The following is a 27,446-nucleotide window of genomic DNA, read 5'->3' as shown; positions in this document are numbered from 1 at the left end:
AATTTGGTCATTCATTTAGTTATTTCTTACACAATTCTGCTTACCACCGAGCATCTTAGTTTCATAACTAATGTTTAGAACTCGTTCTAGAGAACCTGTTCTAGAGGAGGATTGAACTCTCCCCAGAATCCTGAAAATTGGTTTATTTCTTTCTCGTGATCTCAATCTTTAATGTTGATTCAGCGTCTTGGAGTACTGGTCTTAAAGAATTTTTGGCAAACTGGAAGGTGTATAAATATACTGAAACGTTGGCAAAAATTTGTTGCATCTATACACCTTCATCAGGGCTATGAATGATTATGAGTACATTTTTTTATATATAAGATGTTATTAAATTATTTTTATTATAAAAGAAAGAGTAATAAAAATTTAGTTGTGAATAAATTAAAAAGAAAATAGAATTTTGAGGAATGTCACATTACACACAACAGCACACCTGAAAATGGTTTAAACTAATGCATCAAATCGCTGCAAAAATCCAGAATATTAAAATCAGTGCCCCTTTTCACTTTTGGTGACACAGGACACCAAAATGAGGCATTTTTACCGGTCGCATATGGAAAGAAATGTTTAGAGAAATTAGTTTTCGGAAATGATCTTAAGAAATAAGGAATGTCAGCTAAATCTTAGTTTTAAGAAATGATCTTATAACCTCAATCAAAACAAATTATCCATCATCAAAAGGGAACATACATGTTTACCACCTGGTGAAACTTTCTCGGGGTTTCCAACGGATTAGTTGCTTGTAGGCGGACGTTTCGATAGGTATTTCTGCATTTGTCCTCAGGCCATGACAATCTAAAAATGGTGCCTTCTTATATAGAGGTCTGTTTTGCGTCAAAAGTTGTCAGTTTCCTTCTGGATGGCTCAAGCTAATTTTCTGCCTTTCAAACTTGATTTTTCGTAGTGATGGGTTCTAGGCGACGCTTAAAGCGTAGACTGTGTTACGGTTGAAGTTTTTTTGCTTCCATTTGGATCTCGATCGCCTTACTCGTTATTCGGTCCCAGTAGCCTGAATTGTCAAACGCTGAGGATGATGGCAAAGGCAGCCATCGAAACGTTGCCCTTGCAGGAAATTCATCCGGTGGAAACCCCGAGAGGATTTCATCTGTTTTTAAACACCCTTTCGATGGATATATTATTTTCATTGAGGAATTCAGATCAATCCTCTAAACATTTTTTCCTCATAAACGTCCACTGATAATGTCTCATTTAGGTGTCTTGTGTCACTACAGGTTTTCGGATGACAAAGCGCAAGAGCGTATTAATTTATCTTTATTTTATTATTTTAGATTTTCGCAGCAATTATATGCATTACTCTGAACCATTTTCAGGAAAACTTCTGCGTGGAATGAACTTAAGCTACTAAACATTTAGTCCCTCCTGCTGGGAACGTCGTGAGAAGACTGAATGAGATATATCCGTTCCTATCAGAACGGAGCCTTGGATTTATCGAACGCTGTCGGCCTGGATTCGAAAAATGGAAGACATTCCAGCAGTCCTGATAAAACGGATACCTCTCATTCAGTCTCCTTTCATTTCACCAGCATTTTGCGCTAGGGAATAAAAATATAAAAAAATCATATTTTTAACAAGTTAAGGGATTTGGCGTTAAGAGTGTATCGTAAAGGGAGAAAAAAAGCAACCGGTCTCCGGGAATTAGGTATGCGAGAGGCGGGGAATGTGCTTGGTTTCAACTGGGCGTGTCATATTCGGCGAATACTATTTTTAGGGTGCTAACGATCCATCCGCTCAAAGGACAAATATTTTTTGGAGACAAAAAAACAGCTCCGTGTGAGGAAAGAACAAAGATGAAAGGAATTATTTGCAAAAGGAAGGATTAAAGGGTGTTTTTTGGCTCACAAAAGGAAACGTCAGAGGTCAGCATAATTATGAAGAGACAGAGAAGCATTATGGAAATTGTTGCGTGGAAAGATCAAAAAAGATTAGAAAACTCTCCTTCTAATCTTGAAAATGAACCTGCTGTTTGAAATGCCTAGGGCCGTAGAAATAAATCGTCAATTATTCCTAACCTTGAATTCATTGAACATTCTAGAACACAGTTTTATGACAAATGATAACGTTTCCTAGCACAAGATGGACGAATGGAGAAACTTTGGTCAGTATATTGTCCTCAAACTCATTTTTTACTACTACTTTACGATTAAATTCTTTCTGAACTATTCGCCCATATCGTGTGTAATTTTTGTCATAGTGTACTGATGCGGCAAAATAATCGCAATCGTCTTGGAGACTAATAAATAATAACAAACCGTTACGGATGGTTAAAGGTAAGTAGGATACATTATATTCTTTTATTGATCTTTATTAAGGTAGAAATAAACCAAGTAGAAAATAAAAAGTAGCGCAGATGAGGACTCCAACCAACCGCCACAAAGGCCGGCATAAATGCTAAAAATTGGAATGGAAATTTGGAAAATATGTTATGGGAAAAATAGCCTATGCCAATCCAACTACATACACAGAAACTGCTGTTACCTGACAATTACTGCTTCTGTAGCAAGATAAACCAATGCTGCTTAGAACAAATAAAATGGGACTTACTTCTGCTGTGCTACTTATGAGACTACCGCTATATCCAGGGAAAAACTTATCTCGTGAATTTTAAAGACACGGCACTTACAGCATGGCGCAATATTCATAATAATTTTTTGCACAGAAACGTGTATGTACGGGTCATCGCAAAACCTTTTGGCCAAATCTTGGTGACTTTGGTGGTGCGCGGTTCGGTCAATGAATTTTCAATACAAGTTGCAGTCGATTGTCCCATCATGTCACACTGCCGGTATGCGGCTAGATGAAAGACTCATATTTCGAATTTTAGAATGTATATAGGTAAGCGTAAAATATAAGTGAATTTAATTAATATTATTTACCAGTGTAAGATCAAATAACTTAACATAAGCCAACTCGTTATCAGTCCAAGCGACTCCGTAGGGATGGAAAATTTTATATTTAGAATAAATTTAAAATTTGAGTAAATGAATTTAAGTATTTTGTGGTAGATATTGACCATAAAAACAAAGAGGAAACATAAACAAATGACAAAATATCGAACAGAAATTAATGCTTTAGTTAGAAAGGATTTGAGGAAATGGGAGCAGAAAAAACTTGATGGAAGATCGAAAGATACAACAAGGAACAGTTGGTGAGGGGAAAAAACCTTCCGAGCTTAGAGTGGTCTATTATGTAAAATAAGGTAAGACAGTAGAGTGCTTACCTCAAGGTTATGAGTCCAGTCAATGTTGTGAGGTGGTTCAGGGCTGTTCTTGATAATGCAAGTCAGGTTTATTGTACTGCCCTTGTTTATGTACATATCCGGGCCACCAACGATCGTCGTGATCGGCTCTGAAAACAAAGAGCAAGCAAGTTTTATTAAAAAATAAGCAAAATAATTACGTGGATAAAATGCTCTCGGGTTTGCCGTCGGTTAAAAGGGGCCATTATTTTCAACGTTTCGAGGTACATCACGAAACTCAACCAGAGGGAATTATCATTCTTCAGCCAAATTTGGGTAGACATTTCTAACTATTTGATTAAATGCCATGTGTAATATAACTTAAAATTATGTGGGGGAGAGAGTTGTACCACGGAACACTTTTTCCATTTTTTTAGGTAAATTAAAATATATTTACTTAAGATTCAGTCCAATAGTAACATTTTAATCCATCAGGATTACTTAACATAAGTTTTAAGTTTTAGACTTGTACCTTTACTACTGATGGATCTAATTTAAACTTCTAAAAGTGCTAATAATTGTTCCTAAGTACATCATGTTCATGTACCTAGGTACATCATGTTCATGATTTCGGTTGGGGTTCATACAAATGTAGAGTATCAGCCACATTGGCTTATTTCACTTGGCCTCAGCGTGCCCCGAAACGCATGTTCCTGTCTCTTTCCTGCTATCATCTCAAATAGGCCATCTATTGGTTACTCTTGTGGGCGAAAGCAAAGGGAGTTTTCTTTCTGTTTAAAATATATGATGGGTAAAAATAGTGGCTTGAAATATAGTACCGAATTCGTCTGAAAATAATCAGTTGACGGATGGAACTTTTTCCTGTCTATGCCTACCGCATCCAAAACACTAATATGCTGGGCGTCAAAGTTTTTCCGCCGCTACCTACGTGCCCGCAAACCAGGCAGTCACTCTGATCATGCACCTGACACTAGTCTTCTCCACAAAGATAACCTCGATATTCTATGTGATTTTCATCCATCGATTTTATGGCCTATTACGCGTATTAAGCAATAAAAAACCGTCAAATTGCAAAGGGGTATAACAAATGGATTTATAAATTCAAACTGATACGGTGGCAGGCACTATGGACCACAATGCTATCGAAAAATGGAGCGTCATAGAAAGGGTGCCCGTAGGCTAGAAGAACTCGCCTTTTAGTCTTCTCATCGGATGAATTTCGGGAATTTCAAATATGTTTTTATAATATAAGTGGAAGCAGAATAGAACTGAGATAATACGAAATAAAATAACGAGAAAATTTTTCCACTAGCACATTGTGACCTAGTAATCAAACTTTTAAACAATCGTTTGATTATCTTTCCCTCCAATAATTTTTTTCATTACCATTCGATACAAAAAAATTGTACCAATAAAGCAATATTTTAGAAAAAGTATGGTTATAGCTGTTCTAAAAAACATAGAAAATCCATTGAAATGACTTACGCGAGTAATTCCTGTCTTTGCTTTTTATGTATGAATATGTTTTTCTACATATTCTGGATAACATTTTCTCACAAAGCATTGTTTTTGTTTTTACTTATTTATAAAATTTAATAAATTATTCTTTTATCTTTGTTTTACGCCTGGACACATGAAAATCGTACGATAGTGATTTGCTGGGGTGTTTGCGTATATTGTAAATAAAGAGTAATAAGTCTGCCTCCATTATTATAATATGATGGTTACATCATGTAAAAAAGAAGATGATGAATGTACAAAAGATATCATTTCTGCTGGGGTACCTAATTCCAAATTTTATTTGAAAATTGCCATAAAATCTGATTTGTGTGACAAATGATCATTTTTAAAATAATAATAATTATTATTATTTAATTTTAATCATTATTACTGGCCACAAGGGAAAGAATATTTGGGAAGCTGAAGCCCCATAACCTTAACTTCTCCCCCAAGCTGCACGCGTGCATGCATGTGCATGCGTGCCTTCCGAAGTGGCGTGAGCAAGAGCACATTTCAAACCTTTTTTTGATTCGGATACTCACCGACGACGGAGAGGTACATGGAGTGTCCGATGGGTGGCGTGGTGCTCACCTGGCACTCGTACGTGCCAGTGTCTCTCCGCTGTGGATATCGCACTTGCAGCTTCCAGTCCTCCGTGTGCGGCAAGTGAATTGACTGAAACCTCTGGTCGCTCGTATACGTGTAACGGCCGACCGTGAGCAGGTGGATGTCCCGGTGTCGAACCCAGGACACCTGCAAATAAACAACGACGCAGTTACAATAAAAAACGCTATGAAGGAGACGTGTCAACTAAGTCGGGCACATCATATCATGGGAAGTAATGGCCTGATGAAACAATCATTATCGTACACAACAACGTGTTTCATACCACATGTTATTAACCGTTTCCACTCCAATGTTCCTATTTGGGAACATATTTATAAAAATTCATGGAAATTATATATCTAATCTGTGACTACTTTTATAGCTTTCGTTGTGTAAATAAAGTATGAAAGTATTTTTTCAAGTGAATCGCAATTCTTGTGTATACATTGGCCGTTCATTATACCTTTTCAAAATTTGTTATTTTCATCACCTCTGTAGTGACTATGCCGTTTATTCTTTATTTTTTCCTACACTCGCTCTCCAGTAAAAAATTCTCATTTATTCAAAAGTATACATTAAGTAGTTAAACTTTGTTTTTGGCCAAGTGTACATTTATTTTCAAGCAAGCATTTTCCCATACGGGAACATGCTTGAAAACGCATTAAAAATTTTTGTTCGGGTTTTCTTCCATAATATATCTTAATTACTTTTAAAATAAATAGGATATCCAAAAACATTTAAAAAATAAGTTGGTGAGTAGTCTATAAAGGGTTTAGGACGTAAAACAGAAGACAAAAGTCTCCATGGAAACGGTATCAGATAGGAGAGCGAATAAAGAGCTGCTTCAAACAAATCTTACGCCTGAATTCAACCGCCATTTTTCACGTACACTTCCAGAGATCATATCAGCCATGCCTTTCAACGACAAGGAAAGCGGTTGGTCAAGCCATGATTTTCCATAACACGTGGTCATTTGAGGCGTCCTTCATGTTTTTATACGTTGTTACCATAAATTCTCCACAAAACTTGCTTGGTTCAAGCGCTGATTGACTGCTGCTGTATTTCCCGTAAGTGTGATGGAAAAATGCCAACAAATTATGGAAATATTGTTGAAAAATTGGCGATCCCTGTCGGCACTGCCTTCCCTGAAAATTATTAACTGAGCCTTCATTTGAGCTGCGATTGATGCCATTCCTGAAATTTTACGTGAAAATATGTGATTCAGGCTTTAGGATTGTTAAATTATGATAATGATGGAGATTCAATGCGGCGTGATTGGAATGAAAGTGGTGAACCTTCAGTAGCACAGAATAGAATATATTAACCGTATCAAATTTAAATATTCGTAATTTAAACATGAGCACATTATCAGCCATATCTGAAAAAAATTCTGAACTACTACTCTTGAAAATGAAAAGGAGACTTCGTTGATTTCCACTGATTTATTTCGTCCGTACGACATGTTTCGAACCATAGAGGTCATTATCAAGTACAACAAATTTCAATGGTAAGCAAACATATATTCTCCTTAAAGAGGATGGGGGAGAGAGTGGAAGGAGTGGGTGTCAGGAGGGGGAGGGGAAGGTGTTGGGTTGGGATCCCCAAGTGGAGGTTGTATTGAGAATTGAGAAAACAACCGTTGGAGGTAGGCGCTGGCGAGACGGAGGGAGGGGGGGGGGGGAGAGGCTGGTTTACTCGAAAGAGTTTTCCCGTTAGTCGGGGTTAAGGAAATCAGCGAAGTCTCCTTTTCATTTTCGAGCATTAACTTCCACATAGTTGAGCCTAATACAATTGAACGAAGTACTACTCACTTTATGTCATAAATCGGAATGATGCTGCCATAAACATTATGATGGAGCTGAAGCTTTACATGCATTTGAACGACTGATATTCTAGCTCTATTTTCAGCAGAAATGAATTTGGGGTCCGGAATGGTTAACATACGCTATGAGTAATTGATACCACTCTGCTGTCACCGTGAGTTCATAAATGCCACACGATCAGGGTTTTACGCTTAATTTCTTACAATGATGCACGGTAATGTGGTATTTAGTTCTAAAATAAATTTAGGGAATTTGTAATTACAAACATTGCTATACATACCACATATACTAAGTGCCATTAAAATTAGGAAATTTTTATGCTGGGCAAACATTTTTCTCTACAATAGAGCACGCTACATACACATTATCAAAGTTTTATCAAATCAATAATTTTCTGAAATGGATTATAACAAAATATTCGCCATAATCTTTGATTTCTCTTCCCCTGATTAATATTCAATTTTGGGTAAGTTTACAATATGGGATACCAACAATTAAATCACTCCTGATGCAATTATTAAAATTGAATATTTTACCATCCATAACTGCAACTGTGGGTATATATTCATGAAACAACGGGCTGTTTCAAATCTACCCCATCTACATCTATTTCCCTCACTGAGTTGAACAAAAGATTGTCACACATGAGACAGTTTTCTATTTTGGTCTCCAGAGGACGGGGTCAGCGAATAGTATCACTTCGCTATGGAATCTCCATGCTGTCTCTAAATGTAACCGCTACCCATGCTAATAGGTATGGATATTTGGTGCAGGTCGAAAAATGCTGGAATTGATTAAGTTTTGGAACGGGTCGCGTCATCCTGTTTGTACAAAGGGCACCATTTCCATATAATTTGAAAGTCTACATACTAGCCTAAAGAACCAGGAAGCGTCAATCCGCACAATTTCGATGGAAATATGATTTTTTTGGGTGCTGAACCTGAATATGAGATTTTCCTGCAAAGTTTCTGACAAGTAAGCGATTTTTATCCCGATATCATCGATTTTTGTAACAATTTCCTTATTATTATTTTTTAAGTTACTCGAATAATTGGAAATTTGAAATCTAAAAAAAATTTCCCACAAAATTGATTGCAATATTTTTTCACATGAGGAACGATTGTCGAGCTGAATAAAATTTAGAAATCGTTCTGCGAACTACTTCCTCTTCCGACCACTCATCGCAACCGCACTTCCGTCTGTCATATTAACATTGAAAATCTTAAATGAGGTAGGTATGTAATATCTGAAGATATGTCCGAATATTTTATGTAAATCACATCAAAACATGACTCTTTTTTTATCTACTTCTGGCCACCATCAAGGGTTTTTTATTTCCTTTTTTTTTTGGGATAAAATTTCACTGTTGTCGCTTTTCCGCACGTCCCTCGCGTTTATTTTCTACAATTCTCAAATGCACCTTTTTTTCTGCCGGCTAGAATTCGTCTTTTATTAAAAAAATTACGCATTTTATTTTTATTTCAGTCATTTATTTTTTCTCCCATCTCTTTTAGTTCAACCATTAATTTTGGCGAAGAGAGAAAAAGTTTTTCCACAGATCTACGAACTATAGAAAAGAATATTCACAGAGTCTTAGATCTCACAATAAACTGAATACATACTCGCCTACATATTTCAAAGGTTTAAGCACTTGGTGTTATCATTATACGCTTCCATACGCATATAAAAATCGTATTGATAAGCCATCTTAATTGGATCATGCACAATTGCTCTTAATAATAATGCAAAATATGGACATAATAATATATCCACAGAAGAGTAAGTTTTAGACAAGATGAAAAATTCCATCAGAATATGAAAGATACGGAACAACGATATCAGCAATTTTGGGATGTTTGGATGATGGGCGATCTGTACCGGATGCTTCACCATGTGTACATAAAAATAAGCAATAAGTAAGGGAAAAAGCGCAGTTATCAAGGTGTTTCTTATTTATCGTTGCATACCATGACGTCAGTTAATTTTTAGTTCCACATTACCATAGAATATTTTTTCACTGTGTGAATATTTCTATATGTAAATGATTTAAACTTATATTCTCATTCTAAATGATTCGTTTTCCATGTAGCCACTATTTTTCCCACAAATGATCCATCTATATTGGTGAAGTATATGATTTCCTCTATGACTGCGAGTGATACAAACATTTGAGCATCGTTGTCGAATTTCATACTCGGAAATAAAAATGAAGTTCATCCATTTCGGTGAAAACGTTTTATCACTGCTGCAATGTGTAGTTTTTAAGAAATAATGGACATGAAAATGTAAAATGCTGCTCATTTCCAAGTCACTAATTAGCATATAAACGGTGATACTTGTATTTTAAAATTAAGCAACTGAACCATGAATCAACGTAGTATAAAGGCTAATTGCTTTCCACAGTAGTTCGTTCTCCAATAAAAATATCATTAAAGCGAATTGGAAATGTGTTTTTCGCAGGAAAATGCGGGATCATATGGAGCGAATTCTCTCGTTCAAAGCCTCGGGTCATTTTTACTCACTTCAACAACACTTGGGTACGCTAGCAAGCACACATGCAGAGGCCCGCTCTCACGACATTCCGTCCTCTTGTTCATTATTTTCCCGGATATAATCGCAACGGAACAAAACCGATCGCGTCTGTTCTCGTGGAAAAAACGCTTCGGAAAATTTCAGCATGCAACCGTGAATTCCGTCTCGTGTTTAATCTCCGCTCATGCAGGGAGCTTTTGCAGATTTAAAGCTGAGTGGAAGGATTTTCAGCTATTCTCCTTCATTTACATGGATGTGCATTACGCACATTTGAAGGCATAAAACGCAGCGAGGAAATTCGAATTTGGAAACGCGTCGAAATACCGAAGGGTCAACGTGGTCCAGAAAACGAAAAATAAACGCGGAACGGTAACCCAATCGCTACCAAATTATAGTCATGCATGGTTTTTTCATATATTTTATTAAGAATTTGATCTCTGAATTAAAAAATAGATAAAATTTTTTGCCAACACTGAAAATCTTAAATTGTTCTCATGGAATCCAGAAATATTGTCACCTGTTAAGTCTACCCAGTTTTTAGATTTCTTCAACATATTCTATTTGCACCAACATACGCAGCTAGGTAGATATCAAGCACTATTTTTTTAATTTCCTTAAAAAGAGATATCAGCTATATAATGCAAAACTCCTCGTTCCAAGTTACTTGCTCATGTGAATCGCAAAGTGCAGAATAAGAAGCAGCTGGATTGGGGGTTCATTTTTCAAGCATTGCTTTCGAATCTTCAAACTTCTTTATTGTATTTAACATACTTTTTGAAGCTTAAATTTTCAATGGATAATCTGAATTGGTTGTTATTGCAAAGCAAAATTTAAGGAAAACTGTAATCGTAAATTGTAAATAAAGATAGGTAAATAATAGGTTTTTAACTCTAACTTTTAACGAAAGCTAACTTTTTTGTTTCTTTAAACATTATAAAATTAAAACAGGAGCAACAGCAGTGATGATATGGCTCTCTTAATTGGATGCTTATACATCTGCGCACTAGAAATACACCGGCAGTCAGTCTCTAGTGCCCTCAATTTCAGAGTGGCCTGTGCCGATTAGTGTATTCCCGTGCACCTGGTACTACTACTAATAGTGGTGGGGATTTTCCTAATAGCCCTTAACCGTTAAACTGCCCGGAAAGAAAGTTTGCTTTTTTGGGTAGGTGAGAGATCTCTTCTCATACCCCGTAAAATATCCTAGAAACGCCACTGGGCACATGGGGAACACCCGATTTTAATTAAAATGTCGTGAGTTATAGGCACGCTATTCAGGTAAATTTCGCGGAGACGATTAACTACCGTAAGAGGCTAGTTCTGGGGATTCACATCGATATTTCTCGGAAAATTAAGAATGGTAGGCAAATACTTATAAAGTCACAAAGGCGAATTCGTAAGAAGATTAAAGAACAGAAAATGTATTACGATTGAATTTATAGTATAAGAATAGCATACTTACAGATATTCAATTAAATCAACTAATATGCAGGAAATGAGTTAATATCCGAAAATATTAGGGTTACGAAGCGGCATAAAAGTAGAAGGATTGAGGAAGCAGCAACGGCTGAATGGCATTAGTACGGTAAGGATGTAGTCTAAAAGGGCATTCCGAGGACAGTTTTGAGTTAATTTGATTTTTCTGCCCTACACGTATTTTGACCTTTCAAAACCTAATAGCTATAATATTTAATTTTATTTTTTATTACGAGCAGATATCGAATTTCAAGAAGTGACTAGAAAGAATGCAACGTATGATCAACACAATAATAATGATGCCTAATAATATAAAACAACACTGAGAGGAAAAAATAAATAATTATAGATACACAACATAAAAATTAATACGAAAAATCATAAACTTTTCATTATAAACAATCAAAGAATAATAAAAAGCCATTATTATTCATAAAGGAAGTAATTTAAACAAACTAAAAAGCTTAGAGAATACATGATTATCTTAGATACCTTGTCTCATATCACAGTCCTGGTAAATATATTCTCCTATAGACATCCGGTGAATCATGATGCACATCAGCATATGATATTAACGAATAATACAATCTTAACACACGGGCAATAGGCTACTTAAAAGAATAATTTCTTCGATAACATTTTATATACATTAGTGATGTTGTTGCTGGTGAATACTACATCAAAATGCAATAATTCTAGTTGAGGCGAACACTTGGTAATATTATTGCATAAATTAGGCGTATTCTAAAACCTTGCAAATTGCCTCCTACACCTTCTAATGCAACAACATAATACTCTAACAAGGAGACTAAGTTGTACTCCAAAATAGGACGAATTAGGGAGGTGCAAATGCGACGTTACTTAGAAATAGCTCTTAAATGCTTATTAAGTCGAGTACAAAATCTCAGCGTTCGTAGGGCTTTGGCTGCAGTATGAGTTTTTTTTACAAAGGTTAGAAACGCAACATGGAAAAATATGGATTAAAAGTAAAAATTTATTCAGAATAACACAATTGTTTAGAACAATTCCAAAATCCCTCATGCCTCAGACGAGTTCTAGCCCTTCCGCTACCCACTCGCACTAGGACCCTGATACTTCCTGCGAGCCCACCGCAATGGACCCTAACAATGAATCCGAGCCACAGGGCATGACATGATTTACATTCCACATTCGTGACGTCTGCAACCTCCTGCTCCACCCACACTGAAACGACCCGACCTCAAACGCCACCCAGCTCAGCCGGATTCGCATCGCAGCTGAGCTCTCTGCCCCTACGCCGACGAATGTCTCCAGATGTTACTCAGACAAACTTGAAGGGATCAAAACACCTACCACGTTTGACATACGTACAGCCAACCAGGGAGAACGGTAATTGAAAACTACATGCTTAACTATCTAAAAACCTTCCCATATTGGAATTTAAAACAATAAACCTTTGTAAGGCTCGCAGAGAAGAGAGAGAAGAGAAGCCTCATGAAAACCTTTACAAGAAACGGAACAGCCTTATAGGCCATGCCTTGTGACATAATAGCCTGATGAAGACAATCGTCAGGGGACAATTAAATGGCAAGAATGGAAAAGGAAGATATACAATCAAATGCATGGAACAGGTAAGAGGTGGAAGGATGAGAAAGAGAAAAAATATGTAGGTGTAAAAAGATTATATTACATAAGAATAAGTAGAGAGTTGCATCAAACCAATCTTAGGATTGTTGACCAGTGATGATGATGACGAAATTTCACTGAAAATATACAAAAAGGCATGGCCCGGATTTAATAACGTAGTCGGGAGGCGTACATTAATTACATGAGGTGAATTTGTCGATTTTTGGACCCCACCTCCGCCCTAAGTAAGATATCGTGAGATTTGATTCGACACCCTCTCCCTCTAATCCCTCGTGAGATTGTTTAAAATGCGTATTATCAGTTCCATTGCACTAAACCCGTTAAAATAATACAACTTGTTAATTTTTTTAAATTAAAGATTACCTAGTTAAGAATAGTATTTAAGATTACTGAGATCGCAAATTTACACTGTTTCTTGCGAAACAATACTTGATAACTGCGAAGACCCCCACTCTCCCCCAAGTGAGGTTGTGTGAGAATCGGCTTTACCCCCTCCACCCCAGCCCCCCTATACGCCTCAATGAATGCCCCATTAAATCATCAGATAAATGAACATGCTTACATCCAAATATAAATATCAAGTACTGAAAAAAGAAGTGCGGTTAGGTGGGAGTTATATGGTCTCTTCTCATCCCATTCTATTCTTTACTCTCCCTCATCATTCGATTTATATCCTCTCTTCTTTAGATTTCTATCCCTTTAGGCCTTCTAAATCTTTAAAGCTCCTAAATAAAAAGTCTTTCAGCATCCTGCACAAGCAAATTACGTGGTCCATTACACAATACCTCCATTACCACATGCAACGAACCAGAAATATTCATTGCCTCTCCGGCTCTCAATGGCCCTTCTATTTCAGGTTCCGCGCGCTCTTTTATCAAAGCAGCACAATCACGTCTTATTTTCCTTTTCATTCACATTTCTTTTACTTATATTCCCCCTGGCTATAATGACCACTTGGTGGAGACTTAAAGAGTATTTTCAAACGCTGATAACATTTTGCAATTTCATACAAAAAATTTAGTAAATTAAAAGTTACTAGCAATTTCCTTCAAATACTAGAATTTTCCTTAGACAACCGGCCGGCATTGAAACCGGCCGTGAAAGGAAAATTAAAAAACATAGAATTGTGGAAAATGTCCACTCCGAGGAGTCATAGGGAAAAGAATTGGCCCTGAATACGAGATACACACACGCCTGTTATCAAGTCTGGGGTGAGCTGTACCTTCACTTAAACCAAACCAACCTTCAGGTCGAATCACTGACTGAACTGCCTATTTGAATTTTGATGGAGACCGCACGCCAAAAATAAATTTCTCCGCTGACGCCATTTTGGTGATTCAAAATATAAATATAGAACTTCTTGAGTTGTAGCTGTTTTTTGTGGCTCCACATGACAACGTATTACATTTTATTCAAATATTTTAAATGCAATATTATAGTACTAGGATAATAAGACGATTATGATAGGTTGTTTGAATTATTACGAATCAATATTTTGTCCCCTAACGTTACCAAAAACTGCTGGACCTACATGTCTCATGCAGATATTCTTGCATTTATTAAAAATGAAGGCCATACTATTTATTCTGAGGCTGCGAGAAAGGATATGGATTTCTGGTTAATCGAGGAAACATAATGAAGTATAGTCTAATGTTATGATAGGCAACTTTAATGCCACATATACTATGAGAAAATAGGTCAGAAAGTATGAAATATTTCAGAAATGAAACAACGATATGAAGAGTTTCTGAATTGGAACGATTATGGAACACTTTTGGGCACGGTTGAACGGAATTTGGGGGCCAACGCTTGAATGCGTCCATTTGGAGTCGTGAATATTGCAGTGAGGCAAGGCCAAGCAAGTCAAGCATGTCACAAACAAAATTACCGCTGTAATACTCTAATTGAAAAGCTGCCATTGATCTAATTCAAGCGTGGCTCAGTTTATACAACAGTTACAATATACCATACTATTGCATTTGATAACTCTGAATGCACAAAGGATAACAGAAATCCACGAATTTCTCGCGAAATCAAACAATTTGAATGCTATAACTGATAGTTAACTTATTATCTGACAGCAAAAGTCAATGGCTATCAACCATCAATCATTGATAACATCCTCAATAAAGTCCGGAAGAAACAGGCCTTATCAATGGTGTCCTCGCTCTCTCCTATCAATACTCCAAAAAATTGGTGCAGGATCCCCTTCCTAGGAAATATTTCTCATTCTATTACCTCCTGCTTCCCGAAAGAAAAATACTGAATTGCATATTACACCCCCTCAACTCTCAAAACATTGTTATCCAACTGAAAATATCGTTTCCCACCAGAAAAAAAGAAGAGGAAGATACTGCCTAAAGTGCGACGATTGTGGTATGAAATACATCGGCAGAATGGAGAGAAGTGTTGAGATCATAGTAAGTGAACATCACTACTGTTTCGAGAAGAAAAAAAGAGCTATCCTACTTCGCCAATCATTTATCAGATTGCAAACACAAAAGTGATTTCAAGCCAGACATCCTCCACTAAGAAAGAAACAGGAGGAGACTCGATGCACTGGAAATGTTGGAGATAATACAACATTTAAAGAATGACACCCCCCTTGCTAACGAACAAGTGCTCCCCTCCCACTCCCCTCTCTTTTCCATCCCCATCAGTGAATTTCTACAGTGACAACCCTTAAGTTTCTAAGTGCCTATCCACCTGTGTGCCATTAACATTTCCAAGAAAGGATTCTACGCTGTGCTTCTACTAAAATTCCCCCAGTGACCCATGTCCTTCGGGGAAATCATTAACCCATGCCCGCATCATCCACAGCCGGACTCAATGACCTATCATAGACGATTGTGATTTGGATAACTCAATGTACCCCGCTAATCCTCTCTTTCTCCCCCTACACCGGTACATTCCTTAGCCCTCGTCTCCTCACCCACTTTAACCCCGCCCTCCCCTCGCTAGTCATATACCTATCCTCAGAGGAAAAACCCTCGTCCCTAATCAAGACTGCCCCTTCCCCCCCTCCATTCCCTGCTTAACCGCCACCCCCGCCCTCTCAGCCAGTCCATACCCTTCCGATAGATGCCCTTACTGTTATATGTATGTATAAATATAAGATGCATGTAAGATCAGTCACCTGAAGATGTAACTATGTTACGAGACCCGGGTCGGGCCCATATTAATATAATAGTGAACCTTACAAAGTTTTATTCCTTTATTTCCAATTTGAATGCTGCTTACAATAAATACATAGGTCTCCTTCACTACTATAATCATCAAGTTTATGCTTAAGGAAAAGTTATGTGAAGAAATGTTAATGGATCATCCTCTTTAAAAGGATATATTACGCAGTCCATAGCACTCACCTTAAGTGAAATGAATTTGCAGAACAATTATAGAAGGTTCAAATGCTACATTGCGCTGTGCCTATTTTAGTCCTCATACATTATGCATATCTCGCGTTAATTTTAAAACATTTTATGGATGGATAAGGCGCTACACGGTCAGAAGTACTAAATATTGTCCGTTAACTCATTTTCAACGAGGATTTTTATAAACATAGGTATGTATCTGGGAAGGCAACGGTGTGCAAAAATTATGAGGGAATGCAAATAATTTCATTTATAATAATTTCTTTAATTCATTTAGTTTTACTCAATTTACCACATTACCACAATAAGATCCTCAATTATTTAAAAAGAAATTTATCCTACTTTATAAACATACCTAAGAGATTGGATTAAGATAACAAATTAATAGTAGGCGTATTCAGGAAGAAAGAGTAGTTTTTTGGCACCGCTATAGGGCTGCCTTCATTTTATTATATTATTAATTTAATGTTACTCCATTTAATTAATTTGATATTACCAAAAAACGATCCTCAATTACTTTAGAAGGAACTACGCGAAGTTGTGCAAATATCTCTATAAAATATGCAGAGGGTGATCATTAAATATGAAAAAGATGTATTCAGAAATTAAGAGCCGTTTTGTTTCGCGCCGCAGCGCTGCAGTGTTGTCGTGCCTAGTGCATGAAGACCAGTCTCCTCGGTTCGTTAGTTGCATTTGACGTCATTTCTAGTTGCATTTAAAATTTTTGAGACAATTCCTTACAGTGAGATTCGTTTTGTGAATCGGTTTATGGCACCAAGGCTCTTAAAGCCGGCCGAAATTTCAAATTAAACTTGTTCATGGCGAAATGGCTATGAGTAATGAAATGTGAAAAACTGGGAAAAAATTAATGGAGGACGAACAAAGCTCAAGATGATGCTTGGAGTGGTCGGTATTCTTCTGTCAGAAAAGGTCTCAAAAGGACAGCCGATGAAAAATTTCGCGAGAACAGCCATTTCATGGTAAAAATGCTAGCTGACACCTCTTTTGCATTACATCGTCTCGAAGCACCAAGGTTATAGCAAGCTTTGCTCCTGATGAGTTCCAAAAATGCATATCGACTTCCTAAAACCAAATCACTCGAAAGAATCTTATACAGAAGTTCGGTTGGGAGCAGTTAAAGTATTCACCGCATATTCTAGACGTGGTATCATTACACCACGTCTCATCCTTACCCTTGAAGCATGAGCAAGAAAGAAAACTTTTCCAAAACTGATGAAGACGTGAATCGCTTCGTGCTGCGCAGGGATGGCCAGAGAAACGAAACGAAAGTCAAAACCAGTAAATTCAATAGTTTCGTTCCTGAGAGCGATATGTAGAAACGAAATTAAATGGATTTTAAAGCCGGGGAGCTAAACTCGAGGTCGAAACGAAATCGGAGTCAAAACTACTTCGGGTCGAAACTAAACTAAACCTCTGTGACGAAAAAATACACAGATAATGTTTCGAACCGGAGGGACCACGTGCTTCACCTTCGAACAGTTTAGTTTCAACCCACTCACCTAGTATGAAATATGGCTGAATGAAGTAGAGGTTCGGCCAACCGCCATTAGATGTGTGTGACAATCATATTTTTACCACTAACAGGAGAACGGTGAACGCAAACTCGACATTCGATTTTTATGCTCGCTGTTTTAACCTCTCTGCTTGAATGTTTTAATCTCTTTACATTCTGTCATGAAATGAGTCAAAACTATCCCCCCTTATCCCCTCCACTGAACTTCTAGGAACTCGAAACTTAACTATGAGCAGCGGAGTTTCGATTTTAGTTTCGTTTTCGGGACTAAAGTTTCGTCCCGGGTCGAAACTAAACTCGTTGGTGATTTTAATTTCGTGCGGAAACGAAACTAAACCCAGGCCTCGTATTTTCATTCCCCTCCAAGTCAAAACGAAACATTTTCGTTTCGTTTCAATAGCCATCCCTGACTGCAGCGACGGCTGCATCAGTGACGCTGGCGTTCTGTGAGTAAGGACTAGAGTGTGGATCAACCGCTGTGACTAGGGCCTCAGAAACTAGAAAACAACGCCGAAAGGTACTTAAAGATATTTTCTTTGATGCGGAAATACAATTTTGGCACTAAGACATTTTTGACAGCATATTTTTTTCAAGGAGATATTTAATTTCCAAAGTAGATTGAAATTGTCATCTAGTTTACCGCTAAATAAGTGAAATACTGGCGAAGTTTGAGAGAGAATTTCAAGAATCTCATTGGTCTCGAGAATCACATGCAAACCCGCGTATATCGTGGTAAATATTAAAAATAAAATTGTTATTAGTACCCATGTACACAAAATAAATTAATATTATATAATACCCCGGTAATGGATTTAAATTATGATTCCATTCAACTTACCGTTCTATTTCCAAGGTTTTTGACTCGGCAGTTAAGGTACGCCGTGTTCCCAACTAGAGCGGTAACGTTTTTCGAAGCCGAGGTGACGAAGTAAGGCCCGCCCATCCCCATGGGTGGAACTGACGTCTCGTATTCGTCGCCTTCACTTGTTCCACCGCCGAAGCCGGAGCTGCTGGCTCCAAACACGTCATTCTCCTGTTGGCCATCGTAAAATGGACCTTCAAAGTTGATTGATCCTGTACGGTGGAAAAAAAGAAAAACATGGTTTTGAAATATTGAAAAATCATAACGATTGGTGACAAATATTAGTTTGGAAAACACTAATAATGATTTTACTTTTAATTTCGTATTGACATGAGTGTCATAATCACCAACTATAATTTAATACAAAATCTATTAGTATAAACAGCTGGATATACTCAAAATATTTCTCAGCACTAAAAAAGAACTTATTTTGTCTAATCGAATAAAATTATACTTATTAAACCACAAGACGTCTCTTTGTGGCAGCTTCAGATATTAAAATCGATATTTGCATTATTCCAAAGCGTATTATTAAAAAACAAATTTACTGATACATCTTTACGTAAAAATGGCTGCTGTGCATAATAGCATTTATTACCCATGTGTATCCTGTTTTTGAATTTCAAGACACATCTGGTTTTTTGATGTTTCATAGGGTGCAAGATACTTAGCTGAACCGGCTGAACCTCTCCACTCCTTGGATATATTCAATTTTTATTATTTGCTCCGTATTTTTAAGTTTCTTTCTTTCAATTTTCAAGTCTTCAATTTTCTGCATTGAATTTCTATCCCTGAGTTTCAAACATTGTTTTGATGGTGATAAAAGTCTGCTACAGTGAATATTTGAATCTGGAGAATGCGATCGCAATAAAATGGGTTTGTTGGTTCATTTGTATTCCTCCTGTGTATATTGGGATCTCATTGGTTTCCCTAATGTTAATGTCTTATCCAGGTAAGAAAAAGGATTACTGAGTCAATATATTGTGATGTTTTATCAACAGTGAAAATTAATTTTTATTAAAATTAATTAATTTTCAAACAGCGGAGAAATTCAGACATATTTGATCCTCATTGGCATCAGAAAACAAATTTCTCTAGAAATTGAAGACAGACTATCTAGGAGGAAATAAATGCCATTATGCTCTGCAGTCTATTTGCTTATCATACGTTCGCCTGCACATTTCCCTCAGTCCGCCTCAAACAGTGTACGGCGAGGGAGATATGATATAAGCAGTAGGTACTCTAGATTATTGTTTCGTACTATTTTTAGGTATAATAAGGCTGGTATCCCAATACCCCCTGTCACATGCCTTTTAGGCAGCTTACGGGGTGTTATGTAGATGTAGATGAATATCTATATTGAATATTGGAAAAATAAATACAAATGAGACAATCTCTCCAGAAACGTAACTTCATTTTTTTACTATTTCCATTTAGAAATGTAGTGTGGTCTTGTAATTATATGCTCCGTTTTAATGAAAGTCCTTAATTTTTAATGCCATGAACAATGTAAGCCTACCATATTGTCTCCAATTAACGTCACTATCACATAAAAATTTGGGAAGGATTGGCTTGGTGGATAAAGTAAGCTTCTCAGCCTTTCGGCCCGGGTTCAAACCCGACGGTGGCGGAGATTTTTCAGAGCTGCTTTAGTGTTGTTAGGAGGGCACATCAAGTGCAACACTCCGTCCTTCGGATGAGACGTTAAGTCTTGGCCCCTTTGGCGTCTTTCGCAAAGTCCAGGGTAATGCCAACGCCGCGGCGTGGAGACGGGTGGTCTTCCCTAATCTTCCTTCGAGGCGCAAATTGCATCAGCTGTCGACCGCCTCCTTCTCATACCGAAGCCTTAAGTTTCAATAAAAAATATTTATGTGAAGAACTTTTATAAGAAATAAAGATATTTACAGCTCCAAGACTTATGCGCTCTAGGAACCAAAGCAATTCACTTGTACAAAATCATAGAGTAGATTTCAACACAGAATTTATTGAACATAAAATCATGAAATCAACCCATTTACTCATTGTTAGCGATAAAATAACAGGACAATATGCAATGTAACAAAAGAGTTCCATTATACAAAGTTCAAAAAAAAAGGAAAGAAAAACATCATACAAAACGTCCCATAGATTATAATTAGTTCCAGTACAATAGCTATGCGTAGCATTACACCCCATCAATTAACCAGCGACAAATCAAAGAGAGCAGAACCATTGAGAAAGAAGTTTTAGGAGTAGCATTAAGTTACATGATAAAGAGAACGAACAACCAAAGAAATATAATAGAAATCCATTTGTATTCATATAACCAAGAAGTTATATTGAGGCAGTAAGTAATAAGCAATAAACTTTTGCCGTGAACAATTTGAAAAACCGAATAATTTTAACTTCTGGTAGATAATTCCAGAGATTGGATCCTGCAACAACAACTTCGTGGATGTTGTAAGATTAACCTTCTACGATTGCCACTATAGGCAGCGCTGCATCTCGCAAAACCCTTCCCATTGCTTCAATTTCTTTCTTTTTACCTTTTCCATTTTCTCTCTTCACCAGGTTGTAAAAGACATTAGATTTTCTGCTGATCTACGTTAATTTATCAAGCCCAGATCACAGCGAGACACGAAATGCAATTCAGCAATATCACTTCCAGCTAAAAGTCGTCTAAGCTGCCGATAAAAAAACATTATATCGACTTTTCATTCCTTCATTGGATTATCGGAGTTCATATACTTTTGAGTGGTAAAAAATTGAAGATACCCTAGAAAATTGATATATTGATATTATATAGATATAAAGATGATAAGTTAATGGTTAGAGTACATTAATGATTTTTCCTTTGCAAAATAGAGTTGTTCAAAGCTTAATCTAGTGGAATTATAAGGGATTGGCACATTTAAAGTTACTGGAAAATTTCCACAAAACAATATATTTAAATGTTCCAAAAATTGTATTATCAGCAGAAAATTGCAAGTATCTTTGAATTCACTAAATTTTCATTAGGTAATTCAAACGTCTTCTGTGTAATTGAGGTGTTGTGTAATGGACCGCGTAATTTCCTTGTGCAGGATGCTGAAATATTTTTTATTTAGAAGCTCAAAATGGAAAGGAACCCAAAGACGAGAGGAAATGAATAGACGAGGAAAGAAAGTTAGAAATGGCATGATAAAATGCGTAGTGAGCAATATGCTGACAAAAATGTCTAATCCTAGAAATCATTAGCTTGTCAATTAGATCCACTAGAAGTGGCATTGAAATAAACACTTGCTTTTTTACACGATAATATAAAATTTACTCCAACCTAGCTTTCGATGTTACTACATCATCTTCAAGGCACAAATGGTGTGAAGTGCATTCAATTTCTACAATTGAAATGGGGTAGAGAGGAGGGGAAGGAGATAGAAAACCTGATGAAGAAAATGAACGTTATAGAGGGGAGAGTAAAAGAGGGAAAGATAATAATTTATAATCGTGGAAAAATGCAAGTGCTAATTTCAATGTGGAAAAATTCCACTTCCTTCCGCTTAGATTTTCGGATTTTATTCACTAGAAGTGGCTTTCACCGTTTTAGACACGCAGAACTACCTAAATTCAATGCGTTACGAAAATTTCCACTGTGGGGGACGCTAGAAATGCCATAAAAATCCGAGAGAGAATGAGATAGCGTGCGACAATTAGAGCCCTCGTAAACAGTCTCTATACTCTGCCATTATCGGTCGGCTGCTAGTGAGTCGATTCCCATTCCAAGTTTTTCATAGAGAAATGAGAAAAGCGCTAGCACTCTGGTGGAGTAACTCGAGGTGAGTTTAACGCGAGAATTGAGTTCGTACATTAGATTAAACAGCCAGCCGAGTGAAATTTGACGAGTTTCGGAGGCGCTTGACAGGGCTCTAGACGTTACGCGTGGAAGTGTGTTGTGAATTTTCACAACAAGGAAGCGGACAGTACGAAAAGTTTTATTTTATCATGCTCTGCTCCTTAATTATCCTTTAAACGAGGCGTTTAATATATCATACACACAAAATACTCTACAACAAATTATTACGACGATTTAAAAGAGATAGATGCTTTAAATGTCATCAAGAAAGCGGCAGAGCATAAAGTGGCGAGTGTCAGTCAAAGACAACGAAGGAATAGTATACGTAAAGAAGCTCCGTGAAGAGAATGACAACAAATTATTACGACGATGTTCAAAGAGAAAAACATTTATTTTTTAATTTTGGGTGCCATTACTCTCGGTGGGACACCCGAGAAAGTTTCCTTAAAGAGAATGACGTTTAAAGTTTCGTAAAGAGAGCGGGAGAGCATGGAGTGGTGTGTGATAGTTAAAAGCAAATGAACGAATAGTGTACGTGCAAAAGCTTCGAGAAAATAATAGATTACCAGGAAAGATGCTGTGAAAAATTGGAACCCAACACCGTACCTGGACATATCCTTTTCGCCCTTGACTCGGAGCCGTTTAATTTAGAGAGTAAAATAAATTATAGATACGCCTTGCGAGCCCCGATGCTGGAAGGGAATAAATTCTGGGGGTAGAGCAATATTGAAGGAAAGGAAAAAAATATGCACACTTAAGGGCGATCCTGGCAAGGTTTCATCTCCGCGATGTTAACTCCGCAAAGGGGCGAACCATCGACACTGACGAGCAATGGACTCCTTGTTGATACCTAAGCTTGGCAGCGATACGTTTAACCCTTCCATGACTGTGCCTAGAAAGCGTATTCGAACGACTGTGTGGGGTATCTTATTTATAACTCATAAATTATATATTGCATTCTAGTCTTTCCTGTAATTCTACACCATGGCTCTTTTGTTAATGATATAATATCTTGTTTTGTATAATTTATAAATAAATTCTAGGCCACATTTAGGCTTCTACGTTGATTTTGTGCGAAATGACTGGAACTGGACTTTCATATTTTGCTGCACATTGATTAACATGCTATGAAAAAACAAGAGCAAAAGTCCCACCATGAAGAATATTGGCGTTATTGAAGTTATAATGTAATATAGTATAACAAAATAAAATAGCATAACATAATATAATATAAATTGATTTGAAATGATATGATATGTTATGATATAATATAATATAATATAACATAATATATTGAATTCAACTTTTATCCCTGCACTCTTCTCACAAACAAGTTTTTTTTTATCCCGCCAACAGCTGTACGGGGTAAGTCAGTTACCCCACCAATAAAAAGTTGAAAACCAAAATTGAAGTTTTCATAAACAATTTAAACGCAAAAAAACTAATTCGTCACCTATAATGACAAAGTGGTTGAGCTCAAATACAAAAAATATCAAAGTGACAAAATAAAAAAAAATATACAACATAAATATAATTTAGGGTAACTGAGTTATCCCGCACAGTGACGGAGGGGTTAATGGAGAAGGTATATCCTGTGTAATAGGCGACCAACAATCCGTGCGCACGTTTATACTGGTTGTGCTGCATAACCGCCAGAATTTATTCACTTACTTAATTCCAAATTTTCCGTGTAGAGCTCACACTTTAAACGTGGAGTTCCAACATTAAAAATTCACAAAACAAACACGCTACAACTCTAAATACTAGGGATGTGCGAGTAGTGCTTTTTGATCTCGAGTCGAGCATCGAGTCGGGTTGAAAATTACTCGCGAGTATCGAGTCGAGTCTGATAATTTCTGAACCAAGAAATACAGCAATGCATACTAAAATACATTCTATTCCAAATTTATATGATGATTGTCTAGCCTAATGTAAGAAGGAAAATATAATGAGGATCTTTGATGGTTAATTTCAGAAATGGGAGATGAATGAAAATTAATGTGTCTTCAATTGTACCATTGGCACACTTAAAATTAATTAACCCCAAGTAATATGTCGACCATTTAAGTCATATACGTATCCAAACTACAAGGGAGAGCCCTGAGTATAGTCATTTTCACAGCTATAATAAAAATTAAACACTATGTGAATCATGTAATATTTGGCCCTTTCAAATTCTCAAACATAAAAACCAATTATTCTACATACTCAGCCAGCAGGTTTTGACGTCTCCATGTAACAGTACTACTGCCAGCAGAAAATTGCCTTATGCTACACACTTGTGTGACTGGGCAAGTACTTTCCTACCAAAATTGCAAGATTTCGGAAAAACGAGATCGCGCGTGGTTTTGAAAAGCTGGTCTTGTTTGGGCCACTGTATCATCACTAAAGGGTCGTATTTATGTAATTTAGCATATAAATCTATATCTGGTAATACCTAATAAGTATTTACGCTATGTTTCAAGTCTATATCCCCATAAAGGTCAATTTGGACTTTATTCCAGCTTTTTTCGATTTCGGACCGGTGTGCGCCGGGTCGGAAGACGATCGGCCACCGCGGCTGACGTGAAGCTATTTGGCGCCCACGTCGACAACTATAGTGTATACTGCAAGCTGAAACTACCAGGCTAAGGCATTAGAATAACTTATCGGCTTCAAAAATTGTATTTTTACATATGTTTCATGGTAGAGCTTCCAGTCGCCAGATTGCTGGACCTACTAGCCTCGAAAGCTCAATAACCGTAACTACTCGAATCGACTCGACATTCGTAATGCTACTCGAAACGCTCGAGTCGAGTACCAACTACTCGACTCGACTCGAATTTTCGAGTACTTGCACATTACTACGAAATACTGCCCACCAAAGGTTAAGTCATTACAACTCCGCAGCACAAAGTACTGTAGCCTTAAACCGCATTACGGGCGAAAATATTTTAGCCAAAAAAACCGGCTTCAAATGAACTAATAACGTATCTTTTCAAAGACCAACATTTCAAAGGTCAATCTTAGGTAGGTTTTTTCATTAACTATGTCGCCATATAGTCACTTCAGGAACTTATTAGCAGCAATACCTGCAAGTAGTTACGTCAGGGCGTCACAATTTTGTCATACTTGTTTTGCCAAAAAAAAACGAAGTATCAAGAAAATATTATTAAACTATATTTCGCATTAGGCAAGTGTTTTATTTACTTCACTTTGCCAACATGTAATCATTAAACTATGGTAACATTTTACCGGCTACATTAAAGCAATCCGTAGAGTAGTTATTTCCTATGCTAACAAATTTTCAGTGTCAATAGAATAAAAAAAGGTATTATTTATTCCAAGGTATTGATTAGTAACGGGCTTCTTCATACTCCCGAATACTGATATTTGTTATTTTAATATTGCTTCAAGTTTTTATATGAGGATGGTATGGAATGAAAACCTTTCCAAATAGTGGAAAAATCGTAAATACGGCAACCAAAATACAATAGCGTCAAACGGAACGGAGCAAGGTGAAAACATAGAGGAGATACCAGTCCGTCTCTTAAAAGCTTGATTTTTGTTGCCACTTTGGGTGCGTTATAATAGTTTTTCAAAGATGTCCGCATGGCGGCAGTGAGTGCAGAGCGATCCATTATTTCTCAATATTCACCGTGAGAAATACCATTTACAATTTATTAATTTGATAGATAACATCAAAAGGAATACAGCGGTTAACAGCTCTAACTAAAGCTTATTTCTCCGTGAAATTCGGACCCTATTTTACGCTAATGACGCTAATGTTGACTTACGTAAACTCATTTAAAGGCACGGTGATATTCCTCTCCTCGCACAGACCTCGCAAATATGAAATTATTTAAATTATTTTTAGAGTAGTCCACATAAATTTCAGGATTTGAAATAAAAATATGTAAATAATTAAAATATAAGTACCTTAAGATTTTTGATGCACCTAATTTTGACGGCTCTCATTAACCTACATATACTTTATTCAGGTATCAACATGAAATGGTGCAAAGCTGCGAGAATTGGATAAAATATATGCAAGCATTCCTAAACTAGAGATTTTAAAATAACATTAGTTTACTCCACAGTATTCTCATTAAGCTGATTAAATACATAGCGAGTTTTTTTTGCACTGAAAGTTTTCACAAACGATAATTCAAGCACCAAATTGGAGGATACAATCCGCAAAATGCTGACTTAAAACAGGCTTTAATGAAATAAAGCTAGGGGTAACCCATACTTCTATTATGGAAAGAATACGTTGAAACAAATCATAATACAAATGATGACAACATTTTCGAAGGCTAAAATTCTCCAAGGAGAAGACTTTGCGCATTTGGGCATTATTCTTACCATTTTTTAAATAAAAACTCCGCTTCGCTTCCATTGATTTTAATTTTTTAAGGAAGATCTAAGTACACAATTTCATCTTTTGCTCCACCTTGGCCTCATTCCAAAGAAATAAAAAGAAATCAAAACATGCTCCAGATTCTTTCCCGTCACACTATTCACACGCGCCACTAAAACAACGCGAGAGAGGAAAAAGCAATCAAGTGGAAATGGACCATGGATGCTGGAGGCCTTGAATCGGAGTGTGATGTAATACCACAAAGACGACGAATATTTGAGAATGAGTGTTGGAGAAGCTTTCTTACGTGAGCAGAAGAGAACTGGAAGGAATAATATTTATTTTTACCCACGATTCATGTCTTATGTGAACCCTTCTTTTTCGCTGAGAATGGGCAAAAAAAATATCGTCTCCGTTTTTTCTTTACCAATGTTGACACGAAGAGGGAAAAAAATTCCGAGATGTACAGTTGAAAGCGGAAATTAGAGCAGGAAAGTACTTTTATTTATGCATGTCATTAATTATTTATTGTCAATTTGATTGATATTTGTTTTATTGATAACTTACATAAATATTATTTTATATGTAAATCACTTATATAGATTTACCAATACATGAATTTCTATAAAATTGAACCAATTTTTTTCTCTAAAAAACGCCACACAACCTCCGTCGTAAACGCGTTGGTTATCGATATATCAGTAGTTCATAACCCTGCAACTTAACCGTTGTCAGCGCACCTGGTA

At 36.8% G+C, this 27,446-nt stretch overlaps 1 protein-coding gene across 3 annotated transcripts in view; it reads right to left on the bottom strand.

The window, feature by feature from the left end:
* LOC124165690 (hemicentin-2-like) overlaps positions 1-27,446 on the bottom strand; it is a 56,586-nt gene that overhangs the window by 5,860 nt on the left and 23,280 nt on the right. For all 3 annotated transcript variants that reach the window (XM_046543176.1, XM_046543174.1, XM_046543175.1), the window contains 3 exons: positions 18,527-18,762; positions 5,263-5,473; positions 3,242-3,369 (listed from right to left, as the gene is read on the bottom strand). In XM_046543176.1, the coding sequence (XP_046399132.1) occupies positions 3,242-3,369; positions 5,263-5,473; positions 18,527-18,762 (575 nt within the window). The remainder of the gene's footprint in view (positions 1-3,241; positions 3,370-5,262; positions 5,474-18,526; positions 18,763-27,446) is intronic.

Source organism: Ischnura elegans, chromosome 9 (genome assembly GCF_921293095.1).
Source record: "Ischnura elegans chromosome 9, ioIscEleg1.1, whole genome shotgun sequence".
NCBI lineage: Eukaryota > Metazoa > Arthropoda > Insecta > Odonata > Coenagrionidae > Ischnura > Ischnura elegans.
Note: the sequence above shows the minus strand (reverse complement) of the source record. Positions and strands in the feature narration are given on the sequence as shown.